Genomic DNA, 23,583 nt, shown 5'->3' with positions numbered 1-23,583 from the left:
ATTTTTGTCTTTCTAGCTTGACTTTATTTGTTTATTTAAAGCATTTATATGGCTGTCCATTTTAATCAAATTCTGGACAGCTCACAACCCAAGGATAAAAACAGTATGTACAAACAATGAAATAAAAGCAGTAAAGCAAGCCACTCACAGAACACTACTAGCAGAACTCCAGCTGCACCACTTGAACTAACTTTTGATATGTGTGACTTAGACTAAAGACGGGAATTCCTTTGGAGGGTCCCTCTGAGTGTGGCTTTAGATGTTCAGCAGGATGTAAAATAATCGTTCTGAGGGCTGTGCTGGAATTCAGAATGGATTATTTCTGAGCTCAGGTGGGGTAGTTCTTGTCCAAATACTTCTCCACATGTTAGGTTCACAGCTAACACTTCTGGAGCCCAGTCTAGCCATCTTTTCTCTGAAGTGATGTCTTTCAATGGGCAAGAAGGTTTTGCCCAGTGAAATTAAAATGTGTGCTTTTCTACCTGCATTCTGAATGGGCCACATTGGTAGAAGATTGTACCATATATTTCTGATTACTTGAATATTCTTGCTTATTGTATTAAGGAAGATTTGAGTTGTTCCAGTGCAATTTACTGTCTGAATCATGGTAGATAAATAGGAAGCTCATCTACTTAGATTTACTGAAAGAGATTTTCACAAGGCAATTGGGATCCAATCCACTAAGTTAGTGAGTTTAACTACAGATGAAATCAGAATAAAAGTTAATTGTACCTTTAAGTCCCCTTGCAGATTTTAGTAGGAACATCAAATAAATTTAGACTGAATCCACTCCCAACAGGTTAAATTAAAGACAGTTCTTTTGGGAAACTTGCTCATTGATGTATCGTTTTAATTTCTGTACATAGAAATTTCCAAGTACACAGGAGGTTTTGAATAATAAAAATCTATATAATTTATTAAACAAAACGAGTGATTTTTTGTATTTTGAATTATTGAAGTATGCTTAGTGTGTATATGTTAATAGGATATCAGTGAGGTACCTTGTTTTATAGGCAATTGAGTTTAATTATTAATTCTATTAATATTTAACTTTTTGTCCTGATTCTGCCCTTTTTTGGGAGCATGGCTTCTGGTCAGTGCGTATTTAACCATGCATGTATACTCATGCAAATACAAGTATGTCAAAATATTGACATGTTTGGGGTGGAGATTCTTCGGGGTTGGTTTTGATGGGAGTTGGCAATCCTAGTTGACAAGATAGGATCTTGGGCAATGCAGAATTTTGTTTATGTATGCTTATAGCTTTTTTCCTGTCTAATGTTCCTTTTGGCATTTTGAGCTACATTAGATGTTTAACTTTTTATTCCAGCCCTCAGTGCATCTGATTTATAAATCACTTGTTACCTATAGATTTTCCTCAATTTCTAAAGAAAAGAACATTTGATAAAAAGAGAATGATCCTCTTAGCTCAGGGCCCTGAGCAGGGATAGTTTAAATTCCGAAACTCCCTGATAAGATTTGATAAGTGTTCCAGTTTTCATCCTGGACTGAATTATCCTTGAAAGAGGTTTTAGTCCAAATAAAACTTTCCTTTTTTGTCTGTTATAGCACTAGTAAAGATTTTGAGTGTTTATGGTAGTATTTTCTGTTTTGTAATTTCTGGAAGAGAAGAAAGGTTGCAAAAACTTCCCATATTAAGTTGCCCAGGATAATAGAAATTGTACAGGTAGTCCTCGACTTACAACCACAATAGGGTCCGGAAAATTTGTTGTCAAGTGGTGTGGTTGTTAAGTGAGGCATCACCTGACTGCACCTGATTTTATGACATTTTTTGCAACAGTCATTAAGTGAATCACCGCAGTTGTTAAGTGAATCACCCAGTTCCCCATTGATTTTGCTTGCTGGAAGCTAGCTGGGAAAGTTGCAAATAATAATCACATGGCCCTGGGATGCTGCAACTGTCGTAAATTCATGCCAGTTGCCAAGCACCTGAATTTTGATCACGTGACCATGGGGATGCTACAATAGTTGTAAGTGTGAGGACCAGTCATAAGTCACTTTTTTCAGCACCATTGTAACTTGTTTTTTTTTCCCAGTAAAGCTACCTTCCCATTCATGGATTAGGCACTGCAACATATAATCCACAGTTGGTGGTGCATTCTTGGCATGTATTTTATGGAATATCATGGGATGTGTGTTGAAAACTGCCATGATTGATGAGATGCTGCCATGTCTGCTCTCCCATGGTTTTCTCTGGAAGGAGGTAGTTCAAGAGCCATTTTCCTGTCCTCCCAAGTACACGTGCCTCTGAGCCTTGGCAGCCCAAGGATATGCAGAATTCGCAAGAAGAGAGCCCTAACTGACCCTCTGCCAAAAGTTGAGTAGCAAGCAACTCAGTAGCAAGAATTATATTATTCTGAACACATATATTATTTTTTTCCAAATTATGAATAGCATACTTCAATAAAGTGCTCAAGTGATTAGTATTAGTATTTACAATTATAGATCTTGGAATACCAAAGACTCTTGGTGATTTACAGATAAGATACATAGGAAACAATATACAGTTTAAAAATATACCCCAAAAAATGCACCAAGTCCCAAACTAATGAAAACCTAAAATAAAATTAATGTTATAGTTTAATAAAATAAAATTAACCAAATACAAGTGTAACCAAACTAAGATGGAGTTACATTTTTTTTTAATTTTGTAGAGATGTAACTGATGATGAATCATCTGTGGATGAACTGAGAGTAACATTACGATTTTTCGCATCTGTGTTAATTCGCAGAATTTACAAGGTGAGAACTACAATATTGGAATCAAAATCGTATTTAACTAATGGCTTTGAGATAGGTGTAGTAAAATATTTAGGACATTATCCCATTGTAAACTTAATTGTTTTATATTAATCTAATACTTGTGATGTTCTTCAAAAAATCTTGGGAATAGTAGTTTAGTAGAGTAGTGAAAACAATTTGTTGCAAAAACAATACATGGCTAGAAATTCTATGGAATGTAATTATATGTTGAATTTAGTGATGAGTTTTTATGAATTAGGAAGGGATGATTGTTCCTCTCTTCTGAAGGTTTTTATGAAGTTTGCAAAATAGGTCCAAGGTAATTCTAAATAATTTTCCAAGATCTTGACAGTGTGCTACAGGCTGTAGGAAATAAGAGAGCAAAGGAAAGTTTCCTCGCATAAGCAAAATCTACTCAGAAAACAAAATCTACCGTTGGATTCCACTCTGGCTTTTTAAAGTCTATTTCATAAGTGCAATAATACAGTCACCAGGAGTTGAACTTACTTGATGGCATGTAATTAACTTGAATGTTATTGTATAAGCAAATGTACTTCATAGTTACCTTTTTAGTTGTAATAGGACAAATAATTTCTCTTCCCACTTGTTCTTCAGGTGAATATTCCAACTGTTATAACAAAAAAAATGCTGAAGGCAGCAATGAAGCACATAGAAGTAATAGCTAAAGCTAGGCAGAAAGGTAACATTAAATGTTGCATACCTTTTATTTAGAAATAAATTGACCTTTCTGCTCCTATATTTGCTTTTATTTTTATTTTTTTAAGTACTGTCAGAAATGAATTTTCATATGAATTTTACTGAATCTCATTTTCCCTACAGTAAAAAATACAGAATATTTACAGCAAGCAGCTTTAGAAGAATATGGACCAGCACTCCACGTGGCTTTGAGAAGTAGAAGAGATGAACTCAATTATTTAAGAAAACTTACTGAACTTCTTTTTTCCTATATTCTGCTTCCAAAAGCAACAGACTGCGGGTATATTATACTTCATAATATATTATATTATGAAGCTCTAATATTCAACATGTTTACATTTCCTCCTTTTGCAAAATTGAAAAGCTAACGTAATGTCAGAAAGTCCTGCTGTAGGCAGATTACTCTTCCAGTCTTAATTTGTAACAGATAAATGAACTTTGAATAGTTGATTGAAGTTGATATTGCAGTGCTCATGAAAAACCATCAGTGTAGGGTATGAATTTGGTATTGTCAATGCTTGAATGTGATAAAGTTCCATCAGTGAAGAAAAATGTTCTATTATGTTCAACCATCAGGTGTGCCACCTCCATTGCGTGAAAGGCCACACCAGTATTGAAACAGCTTGTCAGGGCCTGCATTGCAAAAAGGGGTAGGGCAATATTTTTTTATAAAAATTAAACTTGAATAAAATAGCAGGTTGCAGACCCACAGGCTACATGAATACATTTAATTTGGCTCAAAACTCCTCAGATCCTTTGAATACTTATAGTTGGTCAGAAAATCCAGCTTTTGAGATGGTTTTAACTTTGGAATTGGTTTGAATACTTCTTTCATTGTATTTGCAAAACCAGGTATGAAAGTAAATGGATAGGACCTTGCCCTGCATGAATTCTGTGTTCATGTTACAGTTTTAATATTTCATCATGATTTATGTGAAAGACATATGTAAGGACTTGTGTCTCTGCAGCATTCTTCTTACAACATTCTGGAGGTAAGAGCAGTGTTTCTCAACCATGGCAACCTGAAGATGTGCGGACTTCAACTCCCAGAATTTTCCAGCCAGCATGCTGACTGGGGAATTCTGGGAGTCGAATTTCACACATCTTCAAGCTGCCAAGGTTGAGAAACACTGGGTAAGAGAGACTTTTAGTGGAGTTCTGCCTCTGAGAGAGAGAGGGAATTAGATAAGGAAGCCCACAACTTTTTGGCCAAGGCCTCTAGAAGGGCCCACCAATAAATTAACACGTCCAAATCCAATGGAGAATATGACGTGAAGACCATGACAACCACCACTGCTCTTCAAAGGCTTGCCTGCTCAGATTTTTGCCTCTGAGTCAAGAAATCAGTGCTAGAATCAAGGAATTTCTTTTTGAAGAGAATAGCTGCATCAGAAGTGAATGTATAAGTCAGAGATTTGGAATAAACATCCTGTTAACTCTCTGGGACAAATAGCAATATCTTTCTTAACACCACAAGTTCTGAGAGATCCTGAGTACAGAGGAGGTACTAATATGTAACTTGTCAGGAATGAAAGATTTTTGACTATGAAATTATGACACCACTTCAATTTGAGGACCACCTTCACTATTAGTTTATGAACAGGGCTTCTATTACCACAGGCTTGTGTGACCATGCTTTTATATAGAAGAAATACTCTACAGCATTGCTTTACAACTTTGGCAACGTTAAGATGTGTGAACCTCAACTCCCAGCATTCCCCAGCCGGCTGGGGAATGCTGGGAGTTGAAGTCCACACATCTTAACGTTGCTAAGGTTGAGAAACCCTGTTCTACAGAATAGCACAAAATGCCCTTACTTCTCCCCTCCAGATGTCAGCTCTGTCTCCTGCATTGTTCACTTTTCCTTCTCTAAAGTGCTTATAGAACCAGTTATACCCTCCAGGACAGATTCCAGCTTTTCTGAAAAAACACTGCCACTGCTTTAATAATTGCATTAACTTTAATGGGTGGACCCTGTAATAGTACGTTTAGAAGCAGAGAGAGATTCTCATTCTAACCAGCTGGACAATCCTCTGCTATCAATTAAGAAACAGCTTCCTCACAAGTTTGCCCTGGAGCCACGTGTCTCTGCCTTAAAAAGCTGGGAGATAAATAAAGGGGGAAATCTGGTTGGTGAGACTCCTGTAATTTTATCCTATCTTCTTTCAAGAAATCTTCATAAGGAAACTCTAGGGGAATCTTGTTTTCTGGGGAGATGGAAGTCCTTAAAAGCAGCAGCATCCTTTTCCTCACCAAGCAATAGTGTAAAAAAAGTTGGGCTGTCATGAATAGTGAACTGGTGTGCTCATGCACGATTTAGAGCACTTTCTCTGAATCATTTTTAAAGTTTGTATAGCCCACACCCTATGCTTTTAATTAGCTAACTTTGTTTGGAAGGTGCACAGGTATTGCAAAAGTTATTTCCAACTTGGCTGTTGCACTCAGGCATGTTCTGCTGAATAACTAACAGAGTAACAGCCTGGCCCAACTCTTTTAGCTTCAGAAGTGGTAGAGATTAGGTATTTGAACCATACAAGATTGTTTTTGGCAAAGCAGCGTTGACTTCTTTGGCTTTGTGATCACCTGAGCAAAGTAAAAAGCTTGCAGTTCTTTAAGGTGACAGTAAAAGAAAGCTAGTAACTTACTTATAATTTCAATTCTTCACATACGTTTTATGTGAATTCACACCACCCACCCTCACTCCAACTATTAACCTTTCGGTCCTGTGGCTTGCCTTGGCTGTCAAAGAAACAGCAGGAAATTACCATAACAATATCTAGATGTACATCACTTTGAGACAGAGCTCCCACCTCAAGTTTCTCTTAGCTGTACAGATAGTCCCCGGGTTAAGAATGCCTGGTTTACGGACGGCCCATGGTTAAGAATGGAGCTTACTGTAGCGAAATTCAGGTTAAATACAGAATGGTTCGAGTTCATTACATAATACTACTTACACAGTATTATGTGATAATACTGTTCCAGCTTACATACAAATTCATCTTAAGGACAGACCTTGGGAACGGAACTCACTCTTAAACTGGGGACTACCTACAACATGTTCTGAAGGGTGTCCTGCACAGACACAAATAGTCATATGTGCAGCATCAGAGATGACCATCAAAAGAAACAAATGACAAGCCAGCAACTGGCGGATTTTGATTAGTACATGGAATGCCAGTCTATACCTTTCCGTGTATCTGGCTTCTGTATGTGTGTGCCAGGACAACAGATTAAATTAGAAGTTACTAGGTTATATGCAAGGATTACAAGCATCAGGAAGAAACAATCGAGTACTGGCAAGAAAAAGTGTTCCGTTCCACCCAAAGATGAGAATATCACTCTATAGTTTGTTTTCCTTCCCCATCATACATTGTTACATGAAAAGCTGAGGATGGATCATTGTCTTTCAGATTGCCATGAAGTTTAATGTAGGATACCATTAAAGCACTATATTTTTCTGATTCCTTCTGCCCAATGGCAGGGATCAAATGCACAGATACTTCAAACTGGCCCAGACCTACAGTAGGCTGCTGTCACAGTAAAGCCCCATGTGGCATAAAACCCTGTCATTTGCAAGGGCAGAATGAATAAAGTCCCCACTTTTAATAGTTACAGTATATTTCAGATGCATTTGCCAAGTATGGTCTGCTCAATTTTAGTGACAGGCATTGTTTTTGTTCTTTTTTGGGGGGGTTGTATTTATTGGTTTTGACTTCTCTTTCTTTTGTATGCCCCCAAAGTCACACTGAGTGAGGTGGCTATATAAAGGCTACCCCCCTCAAAAAAAAGGCCAGAGCAATTTAATGTGGAAAAATGTAAGAGATATTGTTTGTTTATATATTTATTTAATAGTGCATAAGTGATTCTTTACACCAGTTTAATTTGAATGCTAACTTCATGAAAGCCTGTGTAAAGATGAAGAAGGTACGACTGCATAAAATTGGCTTTTATTCTTCCCAGGCCATTCACCTTACTCATAAGAGAAATCCTATCGGGTTCTGTTTTCCTTCCCTCTATGGACTACTTAGCTGATCCGGTGAGTGCTGAGAGCTCCAGCTAGTAGTTTGTTAGCTTGTCTGGGCCACGGTGTGTGTGTGGTGGTTTACGAAACATGCAGTGAAGGAGAAAAGGGGCTCAAAGACAACCTAGGCTTTCATGAAGAGATAAAAGAATGCTAATAACCAGGTTGTCTCAGTTTATCTCCAATTGAATTATAGCTTGCACAGGTCAGGAATCTTAGCTAGGTACAATTTAGGGGGTGTTTGTGGAAGAATCTTGAAAACCTGAGGTGCAGTTTTCCCCTTTGCATCCCTGCCCTCAATCACTGCAGCTGGCAGTGTTGGGAAAGGAAAAGGGTTTGTGGAGTGGAGAGTCTTCCCTAGAATGGCAGTTCTCTTCCTCTTAATGTTGTCTTTCCCATTTTATAATAAAAGAGCAAACATTAGAGAAGAGTTGGGAGGGAGCTAAGGCTGGTCAGGGATTCTAGTTTGCCTGGTTCTAGGCCGACCATGTTACAGATTTATATAAATCAGTATTATTGGTTTTATGAACATTTGAATTTATACAAAGGTTCTCATAAACCACATCTAAGGTCCATAAAAATTGTGTTATATGTGCATGCAAAGTAATACAGTGGGCAGGTGAATTCCATGAAAATTAGGTTGTAGAAGGCTTTGCAGAATGGAACTGTTATGTAAGTATATGTGTGGAGGAGGTATTCCCTGTTTGCTGAATTCTGAATCCCCTGTTTTTTCCCTTAACTGCAAGAGAAAGTGAACTACACCAGTACAACAGGGGACAAAGCCCAGCCAGCAGGAGCTGCTCTGAGGGGGTTGAGTTCCACTTCAGAAGCATAGAGAAGGGCAAAGAACGCCATTCAGTTCCCTGCTGTCCACTTGTAGAGACAGATGATAATGATAATAACTAGTTAAAGTTGTACGGCTGGTGTATAGAGGGCTTTGTTTCTAGAACACATTGCTGCTGCTGAGGCAGTGGCTGATTCAAGAGCAGCAGTAGAGAAGGAGGTGGTAGCACCAGTGGTGGCAGCTCTTCCCTCATTTGCTCCTTCCTCCTGTACTGCTTTTCTGCTAGAGCTCCTACAAAGAGCCTGTGCTTGGGCTACCAGGTCAGGGCTGCAAACATTCCATTCCTCATTGGGCGGAGCACCCAAAAGATAACACAACACTCTTTTTGCTACATGTAGCAAAATCTGGATATTTACATCCCAAATCTGGTAGCCTCACCCTAACCAGTTTTGTTGAGTGTGTGGGACAAATAGTAGGTGGCAAGGTGGAACCTCATATGCTTCTGGGCCCCAAAGTGGTGGTTTACGTCACAGTGTTACAAAGATGTTGGCTAATATCCAAATTAGTTGAATATGCTTTCACACAAGTTAGAAGAAGGGCCGAAGTGCTGAGTTCTTTCAATGGTGGAGCTTAGAGTCTTTAAGAAATGTTTCTAATGGAAATATAACAGGAGGTGCTTTTTTTTTTTTTGTCTCAGCTACCTGTTAAATATGTTTGCCTTTTCTTTTAGGATACTGTGAACCACTTGCTACTTATCTTCATTGACGATAGTCCAGTGAGTACTATCAGAAAAAAATTGTAGTGATTGTGAAATCATACAGTTCTGCACCTGGATGCTGAATTTTTTTCTGTTTTCTTCTTGCAGCCTGAAAAAGCAACAGAACCTGCTTCAGCTTTGGTTCCTTTCTTGCAGAAGTTTGCAGAACCTAGAAACAAGAAATCTTCTGTACGTTAAGTGTGAAAAAATGCATGTTAAGTGTATATGTCTTTAGTTATAAAATGATGCTATGGAAATCTAGAAATAAATTCCATATTGAATCTTCTATTAAGGCCTTGTACTTTGAACTGAAAGAATTTGGAGACAAGCAGGATCTTTTCTTTCTATTTATGAGTTTTTTGAAGAAAGAAGGCGCAGTACATGTATTACAGTTTTACCTGGAGTTAGGTAAGAAATCCCTGCCACTATGTTATTTTTTTAGTTACATTAAATTAAAAAAAATTGCATTTTTACTTAGAAGTTGTAAAAATCACAAAAAATTGGTATTGCTATGCACTTAAGGCTGTGCTAAACAAAACAAAAAAGGGTATAAAGTAGCTTCCACACTAAAGTTCATCATGTAATACATAAAATCATAAAAGAGGATGGAAAGGAAGAAGGAAAACAAGGGAAAAACTAATTCCTAAAGTGCTACAAATTTACATTTCAGCAGTTTATTTAACTCCTGAATGTTTAACATTGCAAATGTAAGATTGGAGAAACACAGTTTTTTTGCTGAAGTTTTTCAGATTATGTATCAAAATCAGATTTCTTAAATAAAGGTACTCTGATTTTTTTTTTTAAGTGAGCTGACATAGACTCCTTACCGTTCATTGCCATCACGGAATATAAGAATATAAGGCTCTTTTGGATGAAATAGCCTGTCTAATGCAGCATTCCGTTTTCTGTAGTAGCTGTTGGATGCCAGTTGGAAGCTCCCACTCAAGGGGCTTAAATCTGTATCCTGCCTTTTGTGAAATAATGGTCTCCTGGCCTGGCAAAAACATGAAGCTTTTCCCCCTTGTAAAATGTTAGATTAGTCATTTAGGCAGGCTGTCCTTTCAGAAGCAAAAACATTTTTCTGTAATCTGAAGGGGGAATTAACATTTTGAGAGTTTTCTTCCCTCTAATCACTCATACACAATTTGGCTTCGCTTGACTTTTTGCCTTGTGAATCACCTTAAATCAACCTCTGACTTTGCTAATATCAAATCTAGTTTTTTTTTTAACTTCTGCTCTGTGATGCTGCCGTTGTTGCAGATAAGAGAGTCTTCAGTTTCGTTTACAAGTGGTACTAGCGGAAAGCAGTGGTAGCAAAGTGTCCCTTAATGTAGTAGCCCAAAAGTCCTCTGGATTATTTGCATTCCATAGGTTTCTGAGGAATCTAACTGTACATAAAACTCTGGGAAGGTCTAGATTCGTTCATATAAAGTTGGATGGAATCTCGTGTTGTCTCAGGGAGCCACAGAATCTTCATACTGGCCAAATTCAACTCTGGATTTAGCATATTCTAATGCATATTCCTTTCCTTGGAAATGAATTTCTCTGGTTCCTTGTGGGAGAGGTGATGTCAAGTAATTTCTAGAGAATGCACAGATTCCTGATTTGGTACTAAAGTAGTGTTACTATTGAAGTAGCAGTTGATGAAACAATTATTGAGGATATTTTTCTTAAACAGAGGATTAATCAATTTGCATTTTAAACATTTTAGGTTTTTGTCTATTTTTAAATATCTGATTACATGGTAATATATTACAGAAAGTTTTGTACTTCGTGTCTTGAGTTTTTTTCTTTTTCTTTTTTCCCCAGAATAATTCCCTTTTTATAGTTGTTTTTCTGGCTTAGCCGATAGCCAGAAGCAGCTTAGGAAAAAGCACTGAGAGAGGCAGTGCTTTAACTAGGCTGAAACTTTAGCTTTCTGTATGGTCAAAGATAGAAGTCAAAGTCATCAGTGACGCATCCTATCCTAGATTTTACAGGAATGGAATATATGGCAGGGATCCCAAAGCAGATTGGGTATAACTAGTTGGGGTTTCTGTTATTATCATAATCCAGTGTTTATAGATTTAATAGGTAAGATTCTCAGAGTATATAAAGGGCATTTTGAACCAAGGAATCCTGTCAGTGTTCTGAACTCAATACGTTTCTTTATTTTTTCCTCCCAATCAACAGAGCAATTTAATAATAGAATTTTGCAGGCCGAGTTATCAGATTCTGAGAAAATGTCCCTTCATGAAGAAGTCAAGAAAATCTATGAAACATATTGCTTAGATGAAAGCGTTGACAAAATTAAATTTGATCCTTTCATTGTGGAAGAGATACAAAGTAGTAAGTGAAATCTAAAGGAAAATGTATTTGATGTTATTGCATTTTTTTTCTGTATACTGTTGGTACTTGTAGAATAATACAGATGTTGGTCATGAATATGCTTTACCAATAATTTTGTCCAACATGGGAATTTGGGGCATAGTTGTACCATTACAGCTATGGGGAGGTTATCTTGGGAAAGGCTGATCTACTCAGTGGGCATATAACAGGGACATTCTAGCATTCCCTAATTATCAGAAAACATGCTCTGTCTTTGGACCTTGAGCAGCCTCCCAACACTTTCCCATGAAGTGGGAAAAGAACAGATGTGGTGACTTAGTAAAATTCAAGGTTGACTTCTGATGACTTCATGGAAATGTCCATGTAACGTTCTTGACCACAGTACAGAAGTAGTTTGCAATGGCCTTCTTCCAGGATGTCCTTTCAATGTCCTAGTCTAACTTACAGATCTGCGATTCCTTGGAGGACTCCCATTCAAGTGTTTGTTTATTTATTGGGCTACCCAACTTGCAAATAGTTGTAAAAACATAAAAAAATAAATAACAAAGCACACCAGACACAAAGGATCATCCAAGTTCTCCCAGGCCTCATTCTGCTTAGTGTCTAAACTCAGACGAGATCAGCCAAGTGCTGTTGAGACAGATAACTTAATCCTGAAATATTTAGCTTTCCAATAAGTATTTTCATATTTGTTATTGACATGTCTCACATTTTTATCTGTAGTTGCTGAAGGCCCCTATGTAGAAGTTGTGAAGCTGCAAAAAATGCGGTGTTTCTTTGAAGCCTATGAACAAGTTTTCTCACTCTTAGAGAGTGTCTTCATACCCAAATTCTGCCATACATATGAGGTAACAATTATTTGTTTATATTTGAACCACCTCAGTTTATATTTTTAACTGTTTTACAGTGTTACTTTTTGCAGTTTTCAGGCTCAAGGAGCCTACTTGCTTTCTGTCCCTCCACTGGCAGAATTCTAGAATGAAATAACCACTCCATTTTAGCTCTAATGTCTGCATGTAGCCATAGAGATAGGCAGGCTGAAGGGGAGAAAAAGCAAGCTAAAAGTGGTCTGTACCGAACTTTCTGTTCTACTCTTTTTAGAAAATTTTAATGTATTGGGGAAAATGATATTTCCAAAATGATGCTGGAAAAGAACTACAGCAGAGATCAGAGTAGAGAAATTTGAGTGTTACCTGCAGGGGTAGATGTTTTTGTGTATCAAAAAGAAAGAACCGTGTTTTCAAATATCTCTCTTAAGGTATGCATAATTAAAATGCAAGGAATTGTGCAGATGATCAGTTTTGCTCTATAGGTACTATAATGTATTTAAGGTTTCTTTTCCAGATTTTGTCTAAATTTAGACTAAATCAGGAACCTAGCGTAATAAGACTTTTCTTCTCCTGGATAAGGGCAATTTATGTTAAATTGCTTTAGTGCATAACACTGAAAGCTTGACATCAAGGTTGATGCTTTTCTTATTTTTAGCACACACGTACAGACAAAAATCCAAACCCATTAGTAAGAAATAGATTAGCAGGTCATTGTGGAACAGTATGTTCAATAACTTTCTCTCCAGACTTCTTTTTCTTTGTACCATACGTATTTTTATTTTGTAGCTGGCCACTCCTGAACTGACTGGGGTGGTCTTGGATTTGGTGTTGAAACATTCTAGAAAGGTGGCCCTGTGATTCCAATATCTGTGGCCAAAGCTACTATATACGAAACAGCTCAGACCTTCATGACCGTTATGACAACAGTCGGCTCTCCCAACTTATCAAACTATGTAATAACTCACACTTCAGATAAAGATTTTTCTGTTGAACAGGAGATACAGTGTTCTGAAGATGGAGTTATATCTACTCCTATGTCACAGTTAGGTTATATACAGTGGGGCAAAAAAGTATTTAGTCAGCCAACAATTGTGCACGTTCTCCCACTTAAAAAGATGAGAGAGGCCTGTAATTTCCATCATAGGTATACCTCAACTATGAGAGACAAAATGAGAAAAAAAATCCAGAAAATCACATTGTCTGATTTTTAAAGAATTTATTTGCAAATCATGGTGGAAAATAAGTATTTGGTCACCTACAAACAAGCAAGATGTCTGGCTCTCACAGACCTGTAACTACTTCTTTAAGAGGCTCCTCTGTCCTCCACTCGTTACCTGTAGTAATGGCACCTGTTTGACCTTGTTATCAGTATAAAAGACACCTGTCCACAACCTCAAACAGTCACACTCCAAACTCCACTATGGCCAAGACCAAAGAGCTGTCGAAGGACACCAGAAACAAAATTGTAGACCTGCACCAGGCTGGGAAGACTGAATCTGCAATAGGCAAGCAGCTTGGTGTGAAGAAATCAACTGTGGGAGCAATAATTAGAAAATGGAAGACATATAAGACCACTGATAATCTCCCTTGATCTGGGGCTCCACGCAAGATCTCACCCCATGGGGTCAAAATGATCACAAGAACGGTGAGCAAAAATCCCAGAACCACATGGGGGGGACCTAGTGAATGACCTGCAGAAAGCTGGGACCAAAGTAACAAAGGCTACCATCAGTAACACACTATGCCGCCAGGGACTCAAATCCTGCAGTGCCAGACGTGTCCCCCTGCTTAAGCCAGTACATGTCTGGGCCCGTCTGAAGTTTGCTAGAGAGCATTTGGATGATCCAGAAGAGGATTGGGAGAATGTCATATGGTCAGATGAAACCAAAGTAGAATGTTTGGTCTAAACTCAACTTGTCGTGTTTGGAGGAGAGAGAATGCTGAGTTGCATCCAAAGAACACCATACCTACTGTGAAGCATGGGGGTGGAAACATCATGCTTTGGGGCTGTTTTTCTGCAAAGGGACCAGGATGACTGATCCATGTAAAGGAAAGAATGAATGGGCCCATGTATCGTGAGATTTTGAGTGAACACCTCCTTCCATCAGCAAGGGCATTGAAGATGAAACGTGGCTGGGTCTTTCAGCATGACAATGATCCCAAACATACCGCCCAGGCAATGAAGGAGTGGCTTCGTAAGAAGCATTTCAAGGTCCTGGAGTGGCCTAGCCAGTCTCCAGATCTCAACCCCATGGCAAACCTTTGGAGGGAGTTGAAAGTCCGTGTTGCCCAGCGACAGCCCCAAAACATCACTGCTCTAGAGGAGGTCTGCATGGAGGAATGGGCCAAAATACCAGCAACAGTGTGTGAAAACCTTGTGAAGACTTACAGAAAACGTTTGACCTCTGTCATTGCCAACAAAGGATATATAACAAAGTATTGAGATGAACTTTTGATATTGACCAAATACTTATTTTCCACCATGATTTGCAAATAAATTCTTTAAAAATCAGACAATGTGATTTTCTGGATTTTTTCCCCCATTTTGTCTCTCATAGTTGAGGTATACCTATGATGAAAATTACAGGCCTCTCTCATCTTTTTAAGTGGGAGAACTTGCACAATTGGTGGCTGACTAAATACTTTTTTGCCCCACTGTATACAGTTGACATCTAGGTCAGTAGTTAATATTTTCTAGCGAAGTTAGGGGGACTGGTGAGATTATTGTTCCTTGAAGTTATAGTGGATTCCAGTAGTTCTTGGTAGATTTTCTAGCTGCTATGACTGTCAAATCCTGATTGCTGTATGGAATACTGTATGGAAATTATCCAAGCAATTAATATGTTTGCTCCTGAGGCCAGTTAGGGTTTTGATATACATATGTGCTAAGGACAATGCAACGATCTAGGAGATGACTGGAATTCACCTTAAATTGCCCAAATGCATGAAAGAGCTCACTGCTGAACTCTGTGGCAACAAGAGGGGCAAGGAGGTGTTTTTTCTCCTCAGTTGCATCTTCTCATTATTCTTGAGTAGTTTTTCTCAGTCCTTTGGGGGGTTTTGCATCCTAATCAACTGGGAAATATGATCAAATTCTTGGGAGCATGCAGTGATGTGTTTGCTAGGCATTTGGGGGAACAGAGTAACTGATGATTAATCCAACTAACTTGGAGGAGCTGCTGTTAGGTGGGTTTGTCAGGATAGGACAATGCTATTCAGTATTCCTGAAGTAGTTACGCTTCTAAAAAAATCAAGTGTGAAGATTGTAGAGTCACATGGACCCATTTTTGTCAGTAGAGGCACATGTGAAATAAATATCTTTAATAAGCTTAGAATGCTACACTGGTTATTAACTTACTTATGCACTTACAAAAAGCCAGGATTCAGCAATCCGTGCTCTGATAACTTAAATTCCTTAAATAAGCTTAAATTATTGCAGTGCGTTATTGTGGACCTTCCTTAAAAAAATAATAGAGAGATAATAATGCAGTAAGAATACTGACAGGAATTGAGCATTATGATCATATTGTGCCACTGTTGTAGTACCTGCACTAGCTACTAATTCTTGGTCCAATTCAAAGCACTGCTTTCAACCTGTAATGTCTCTATAGGTTTAAGAGGAGTGCCTCTTCCCTAATACACAGGCTTGTGAAAGTCTTTTCCAGTAGAGTTTCTTAGTTTTATAGAAGTCCACCAGGATGGATCCTAAAGTCTTCTTGGTATCAGGCAAATACTTGTTTAATCTCACTCTTTTTTTTTTATTGTCATAAATACTTACTATACATTTTTAAAAATATAATGCTATATCAGGAAATAGGTTTAAATATTTTAGTTGCTGTCTGTTATGTTTTAGTCTCTAATAGATTTAGATACATTTATTGTCCTATTTTTGATGCTGTTACATATATGAACTGTAGTGATTTTTATTTCCAATCTGTATCTATATAAAAGGCTCTCTGAAGAAAATGTAATGTAGCACATAGAATAAAATAAAATAAGCATGATTAAAGATTGTTGATTGACAATTTTCAACTATTTTTTCTTGTTTAGTATTTCAAGTACCTCTTTCAAGAAGTTGAATCCCCAACACGCAATTCCAAGTCAAACAAGTAAGTATAATATATGTGCATGTGCTGAATGTTTTAAAGAATGCATCTGTTGGATGTGTTCTCTATGATTCTCATTAATTTATGAAAATTAAATATTACGTATCCTTGGCTGTAATTTATGTCATTCTTTTGAGTACAGGTAGTTCTCTGGTTACAATGGCAATTGGGACAGGAATTTCCATCACTAAGCAATGTGGTCATAAAGCGTGATGTCATGTGACCACATTGCTTAGCAATTGCAATCCTGGCAGTCCCAGTTGCCATCGTAATCCCAGGACCACACAGGTCATTAAGTAGAAAGAGGCAGGAGTCCCAGGCAAACAGGCTGGTGGGTGAGAGCTATGGGTGGGTGGGGTGCCGCAGGCAGGCGCTAGGGAGCATGGGCAGGCGCTGTGGGACCAGAGCTGCAAGTCCTCCGTGCTGCATGCTACTGCCAATGGCGCAATCCACCCACCAGGCAGCGAGGTGGGGATACTTCCACAGCGCCTCCCCTGTGTGTGGCCAGGATGCCTGGTGGTGATTCTTGGCAGCTGCTCAGCCAAAGGCTTCCCACAGAGCAAGGCAGCCAGAGAGGGAGTCGGTGGCAAGCCCAGCAGGGAGGAGGCAGGTGAAAACAAAGATCAGCTGGGGGTGGTGGGGGGCAGTCATAAATGCGGGGCAGTCGCCAAGCACCTGAATTTTGATCATGTGAGCACAGGGGCCGGGGCTTCACGGACCAGTTGTAAGTCCATTTTTTCAATACCACTGTAACTTTGAATAGTCACTGAACAAATGGATGTAACCCAAGGATTACCTATATTCTGTCTTCTGTCAGTGAAAATAAGATCTTTAACATGGCCATATTAAAGAGAGGCAGTAGACATCCTGTTTCTTTGTACCCAATATGATGCCGAAAGACAAGTGTGCCTATTGGACATGGCCTTTGGTGCCTACTAGCTCCTTGCCCTATCAAATTTCATTTATTCATTCATTTCATTCGTTTATTTTTTATTCTTTTAATTTTATTTATTTATCAAATTTATATCACCGCTCAACTCCCCCACAAGGAGGGACTCTGGGTGGTTTAATTTAAAAATAAATGGGAAGTTACCATGTGGCAGAGCTCCACACCAGTTTCTGTTTAGCAAAGTTTTGTGTAGAGCACCGTTTCAACACTGCTTCATGAAATAGCACACTTCTGCAAAAATTAACTAAAGCTGCTGGGAAGTTTTGCTTCATATTGCTTTCCAGCAGTTCCACGAAACAGGACAAGTTTCTGTATTACCAGCTCTGTTGTGTGAGCAGCTTGGAGAAACACACTGAGCAAATTGCACCAGTGATTGTGTCAAGGTGAAGCATAACTACTTCACACTGATTACTAATTATCTCATTGGCTTCTCCAATAAAATAAAATTCTATCATAGAAAATGCAGTTTTGTTGTCTTGCTGCATCTTTTTTGTATGGAGGGATCCACAAAAAGAAATCCATTTTTGCTCCTAGTTCCCTTTTACTTGATTGGAGCAATGGATGTAAAATAATGTGCTAAGCTCTTATATTAGTTTTGCCAATATGAACACTTAAGATATATCCCTTTGGAGGATTTGAATTTTCTCATTTTGAAATTATTATGTGGTGTGCTGTTTGCTGTTTGTTTTGCACAGAAGCATGCATAGAAGAGGAGAATCATCTGGAATCAGAAGTATAAGCAGCAAAATTAAAGGAGTATTCAAGAGTACTACAATGGAAGGGGCTGTGCTACCCAACTATCTCCTTGCTGAAGGAGAGGATGATTTTGTGAGTTGAGCTAACAATTCTGATTGCACAGCTCAGCATTCATTGTGTGTATTTTATTGCACATCTGCCAAGCCTTTCTGCATTGTTCTTTTCATCTATTCTAAGTCTTTTCTCATTTTACTTTATGTCTGCTGACTATCAACATAACTTATACCATGACCATGAGTTTTCATTAATGAAGCACTTTTATTTATATTTGGGATCATGTGCCACTTTTGTAAATTAATCCTCCCCATCCTAGATACCTTTCATTTGTGTAGACTTCAGTTCCTAGAATTTCCAGTATCAATTACTCTAGCTGGGGAATTTCAGGAGTTAAAATTCACATAATTGGAGATGCCGGTGTCTGTGGGGAAGGGGGTATCAAAGGAAAAAAAAGGCCAGGATGTCATAGCAGCATGTTCAAAGCTCCACCCCTTTGTGCATGAATTGTCATCACATACACCTACAAAGAGATGGGGCTTCCATATTGCGTTTCATACATAATTAAATGCAAAACTCTTAATTCAGTGTTTCAGCATAATATGATTTGATGGCCTGCTGTAGAATGCAGTTTTTTAGAATTAATTCTTATTAATTTTAGAATTAATTCTTATTAATTTCCTGAGTAATTCTTCCTGTTTGCTGTCCAGTTTGCTTATGCTTTAAGAAGCCGTAGATATTTCCACTGGTATACAGGTAGTCCTCGTTTAGTGACTGTTCAGAGTTATGATGGTGCTGAAAAAATAAAGTTATGATCTTCACAGTGTCTCTCAGTCATGTGATCACCATTACAGTCAGTACACGTTGTCCTGTGCCTGACCTGTTGTTTTTCTTTTTCTTTTCCCCCTTGCAGAATGGAGAGATTGGAGAGGAAGGGATTACAAGAGAGTGAGCAGGCACACAATGGGGAATACACCAGGCTATTTGCATAATGCACTTATAGCTGCTGGCACCAGTGCAGTGCTTCTGATGTGTATTCCTCATTGTGTGCCTGCTTATTCTCTTGTAATCCCTTCCTCTCCAAAGAATGTAAATATAAACATTAATTCCTTTTTGCTAATTATCCCAGGACTTAATGGGGTAAGCATTCCAAAGGGCGGGGGAGTGGGGAAAATGAAAGCACAGTCGCAGTCATGTGATTTCCCACTTAGCGACCACTTTGCTTAACAGCAGAGCTGCCAGTCCCAATTGTGGTCACTAAATAAGGACTACCTTTACAGCTGCAAAACTTGTGTGCATGGCAGTATTGGGAGAAATTCCTCACAATCAAACATCTTTGGATTTATGTTGCTTACTTTCAAATTCTTTGTCACTGTCAAAAAATTGTGTTCTCTGTGATAGAAGCATTGAGTCAATTCAGTACAATGTTAATCATAACATATATTGTTTTCAGCTTAAAGCAAGCTTGTGGTAGAGTTCATATTTGGGTTTTAAAAAAATGAAATCAGTGCAAATCTTCCATCATATTATGGTTAAATGGGGAAAACATTCCCCAAATCAGTGCTATTTTTGCAGAAGATAACTTTACATTTATTCAACTTCAGTGCAGCCTTATTTTTTATTGTACAATTTTCGTTTCCATTTTGATTAAATAGTTTGTAATGTTTAACACCTCCCCTTCCACTGTGAATAGAGTGGAAGAACAGGATCTATATTATATACATGCTACAATAAATGTAGTCACATAGCCTGAAACGATCTTTGATGTGGGAATTTTTACCGTAGATTGAAGAAGGCATTATGGTAATGGAAGACGATTCACCTGTGGAGGCACTTAGCATGCCTAATACACCTCGCAATCTTGCTGCTTGGAAAATTACCATTCCTTATGTTGACTTTTTTGAAGACCCCTCACTTGAAAAGAAAGAAAGGAGAGAGAGAATTCCTGTATTTTGCATTGATGTGGAAAGGAATGACAGAATGGCACGTAAGCATTGTCAGAAGTATGCACAAAGTCTTCCAATAGTCTTACCATTTACACCCAGTTTGACACCCATTTTATCTCAGATAACGTTTCCAAGATTGTTAAGCCTTGAAAAATGGAAGAATGAAAACATCTGAACTGATGATTTACAACATGAAGAACTGCTCTAGAATATGGCATCCATGGCAGATTGGGTTTGTTTTGTGAACGCATCGGGGGAAGCTTAATGGAGGGATAAGAGGGATAAGATCCCTTTTAGGCCCTACTTTTGTTTGTCCGTGCTGAGGACACTTCCCATGTCCTCCAGGAGGGGGAAAAACAGCTCCTCTGGGGTATGCCTTCACATACTGCCGTGTATCTTTCCCTGTCAAGAGTGGTATCCAGACCTTCTTTTTCATCTGCGAAAAGGTAAAGGCATCTGCAGATAAAATGCAGTCAGTCTTCTTGCCAGCAGGCTTAGGAGATTACACTTGGTGACATTTTCTTTCACAGCAGGTGGCAGCACACAGCCAGACTTGGCTGATCCCAAAAAGTAAGTAAGACTTGTTAGTTCTGGGTTGAGAGACTACCAGGAAATCCCAGGGCTATAGACTAGACTGGAAAGTTGAAAAAACGTCTCAGAGAAAGGCAGGACAAGCCACTTCTGTGTTGCTGTCTAGACAACTCCATGGATGGGTCCTGAACTCCCCAGGGTCAAACTTGGTAAGAAGGAGCGTTTACCTTAACAATGACAACAGATATGTGTTAGATATGTGTTTCTGTCAGGTTCAGCCCAAGAAACTCCGCGGGACAGTTCTGGAATTGTTCAGTTACTTTATTAGCTTACACCTGCTAGACAGAATCTTGCCAGACTAACTCTAACCCCCAAAGTCTGCAACTAAACACTACGAATTCCTTAGGGTGGTGCCGGTTTGCTTTGCTTTGCTTTGCTTTGCTTTCTTTCTTTGCTTTCACACGCTCAGGCTGTGGACTAAGGAGATGCTTAAAATTCTTCTCCCCATGACCTTGAACCTCCTCATCCAAGTCCTCCATCACAGTTTCCTTGTAAAATTATTTTATTCTGGACAAATTAAAAATGATAATTTTCTCTCTGTATTTTCAGTTGGGCATAAACCTGAGCACTGGTCAGTCTATAGAAGATATCTTGAGTTTTATGCTCTTGAATCAAAACTAACAGAATTTCATGGTATGCTTTCTCTACCACCTCATTTTGGGGATTTTGTTATGTAACAGGAACATTATTTAGCTTTGTATAAGTGAAAATAAACTTTCAACATATTTAAATTTTATTGTATGATCAGGTACATTCCCTGATGCTCAGCTTCCTTCGAAGAGGATTATTGGACCAAAGAATTATGAATTCTTAAAGTCAAAGAGAGAGGAATTTCAAGAATACCTTCAGGTAGGAGAAAACCTGTGTTGATGTGTATAAATCACAGGAATTATTATATTTCCTAATAGAGAACGACTTTTGTCTGAAATACAAATTACAGTTACTATCTTTACCCAGCATAATTTACTAATCAGGCTTTAAATTGTCTTTGATGGAGAGAAGTCCACTAGAGCATAATTTTTTTTATCTTCCTCACAGAAACTTTCACAACATCCAGAGTTAAGCAACAGCCAACTTTTGGCTGACTTCTTATCCCGCAATGGTGGAGAGACACAGTTTCTTGATAAAATATTGCCTGATGTAAATTTAGGTAAGAAAAGTGCTATTACTGAAAAAAATGAATTCAGAATTGAGCTTCGAATATAAGAGACATTAAATCAATTCACAGCTGCCATTCAAATCTAAATATGATTTATTGGCACATTTGCACCACATGATAGTGATGCTTCCATATGAGTATAAGGATTTCCACTTTAGTACTTCTCTATAAATGAAAGCTAAATAAGAGCTTTTATAGTATCTGTACAAAAAATTGTTATGGTTTAGCTTGGAATCCACAGATCATAAGATAGAAGTAGAACAAGGGATGATTTTTATTGATTTTCCCCGTGACCTCTGATAAATTGTGTCTGGATTCTGTGAACATTATTTATCAGAGTCTATTAATGCTTAGACTCTTAGTTGCTTATGTGGGCACATGATGGTGGTGAAGACTCTAAGCAAATCGTATAATGAGTAACTTTTTGATATGATAAAAGAAAAATCTGTTTCATGAATGTAAATATGAAATAGAGAAACAGACAGCCCAAACAGCTTATAACGTTAGAGAAGAAACAAGGGATTTGTTAAAAAATAGTTCATGATTTTTTAAAAATCAATCTTTCTTTCTTTCTTTCTTTCTTTCTTTCTTTCTTTCTTTCTTTCTTTCTTTCTTTCTTTCTTTCTTTCTTTCTTTCTTTCTTTCTTTCTTTCTTTCTTTCTTTCTTTCTTTCTCTCTCTCTCTCTCTCTCTCTCTTTCTTTCTTTCTTTCTTTCTTTCTTTCTTTCTTTCTTTCTCTTTTGTTATGTAGGTAAAATCATAAAATCTGTTCCTGGAAAACTAATGAAAGAGGTAGGATATCTTGCTTCATTGTTATCTATAAATAGTATCTGTTAACCAGTGAATTTACAATGTAGTTTGTATGGAAACTTGTCCATTCTAACTATTTTTGGGTTAATTTCAGAAAGGCCAGCACTTGGAACCATTCATTATAAATTTTATTAATTCCTGTGAGTCTCCCAAGCCTAAACCAAGTAAACCAGAAATTACTATTCTCAGTCCTACTTCTGAAAACAACAAAAAGGTATAGTATGTCCACTACAGAAAAACAGGAGAAAAATGGACCAGTAAGGAAGTGTACAAAATATAAATATGACACTAGTTAATAACTCGCTCTATTAGGATGATTAATATATTTTTGTTTGGGTGTTTTATGTATCATTTTCTTGCATTTCCCTTACCATCACCACATTTACTGTGGAAAACCATGTTTGGCACATCTATTAAGAAACAAAGATTCTTGGTGGGTATGAAACCTAGTATTGTAAAAATTAAATACTACTTATAACCTATTATAATTTTTTTTGGGAGGGAACACTTTTTAAAATTATTATTTTTGGCCTCCAAGGACTGGTGGTAGAATAGCTTTGATCCAATGACATTATAGATTAGGTGGATTTGAAATGTTCAGCCTTTTTTACTTAAGGAAGTTGAGGGGAATACACAGAAAAAGCTTAGTTACTTTAGTTTATGGGGGGGGGAAGACACCTCCCACCTGTTTGCCCCTAAAGTTTGGCCGCATTATTTGCGGCCACCAAAATGGATCTGAGGGGCTGTTTGCTGCCCAAGTTCTTATCATAAAATGCTGGAAAACTGAAATATATATATTTCTTTGGACCAGTGAGTATTTAAAATGAAGAAAATGGGTTTAACTGAAAAATTAACACAAGAGGTATTGAAAACCTGTACTATAATTTTACTGAAATGCATTAGGAAAAATGCTGCTATACATTAACCATCTTTTTCCTAGTGGCTTAGAAGTCAGGAATATTCTGAATAAAAACATTAAATATGGATGTTTAAAATGTTTCTATTATACTTTAAATTACACAGATTCATCATATATATATGCATACTCACAAATTTCTCTTGTTTATTTCCCC

General features: G+C 37.9%; 1 protein-coding gene across 4 annotated transcripts in view; it reads left to right on the top strand.

Moving 5' to 3' along the window:
- SNX14 (sorting nexin 14) overlaps positions 1 to 23,583 on the top strand; it is a 44,791-nt gene that overhangs the window by 6,137 nt on the left and 15,071 nt on the right. For all 4 annotated transcript variants that reach the window (XR_015795712.1, XM_088138191.1, XM_007427860.4 and 1 more), the window contains exons 6-22: positions 2,676 to 2,763; positions 3,379 to 3,463; positions 3,604 to 3,760; positions 7,441 to 7,516; positions 9,016 to 9,060; positions 9,151 to 9,231; positions 9,336 to 9,450; positions 11,215 to 11,370; positions 12,094 to 12,218; positions 16,251 to 16,309; positions 17,951 to 18,083; positions 19,791 to 19,992; positions 21,092 to 21,175; positions 21,291 to 21,391; positions 21,581 to 21,692; positions 22,452 to 22,492; positions 22,605 to 22,724. Coding sequence is in view for 3 of the 4 variants with exons in the window: in XM_088138191.1 (XP_087994317.1) it covers positions 2,676 to 2,763; positions 3,379 to 3,463; positions 3,604 to 3,760; positions 7,441 to 7,516; positions 9,016 to 9,060; positions 9,151 to 9,231; positions 9,336 to 9,450; positions 11,215 to 11,370; positions 12,094 to 12,218; positions 16,251 to 16,309; positions 17,951 to 18,083; positions 19,791 to 19,992; positions 21,092 to 21,175; positions 21,291 to 21,391; positions 21,581 to 21,692; positions 22,452 to 22,492; positions 22,605 to 22,724 (1,780 nt within the window). In the remaining variant the exon portion in view is untranslated. The remainder of the gene's footprint in view (positions 1 to 2,675; positions 2,764 to 3,378; positions 3,464 to 3,603; positions 3,761 to 7,440; positions 7,517 to 9,015; positions 9,061 to 9,150; positions 9,232 to 9,335; positions 9,451 to 11,214; positions 11,371 to 12,093; positions 12,219 to 16,250; positions 16,310 to 17,950; positions 18,084 to 19,790; positions 19,993 to 21,091; positions 21,176 to 21,290; positions 21,392 to 21,580; positions 21,693 to 22,451; positions 22,493 to 22,604; positions 22,725 to 23,583) is intronic.

Source organism: Python bivittatus, unplaced genomic scaffold, assembly GCF_059951505.1.
Source record: "Python bivittatus isolate LINGU-HERP-01145 unplaced genomic scaffold, Pbiv_v1 ctg000020_np1212, whole genome shotgun sequence".
Lineage (NCBI taxonomy): Eukaryota > Metazoa > Chordata > Lepidosauria > Squamata > Pythonidae > Python > Python bivittatus.
Note: the sequence above shows the minus strand (reverse complement) of the source record. Positions and strands in the feature narration are given on the sequence as shown.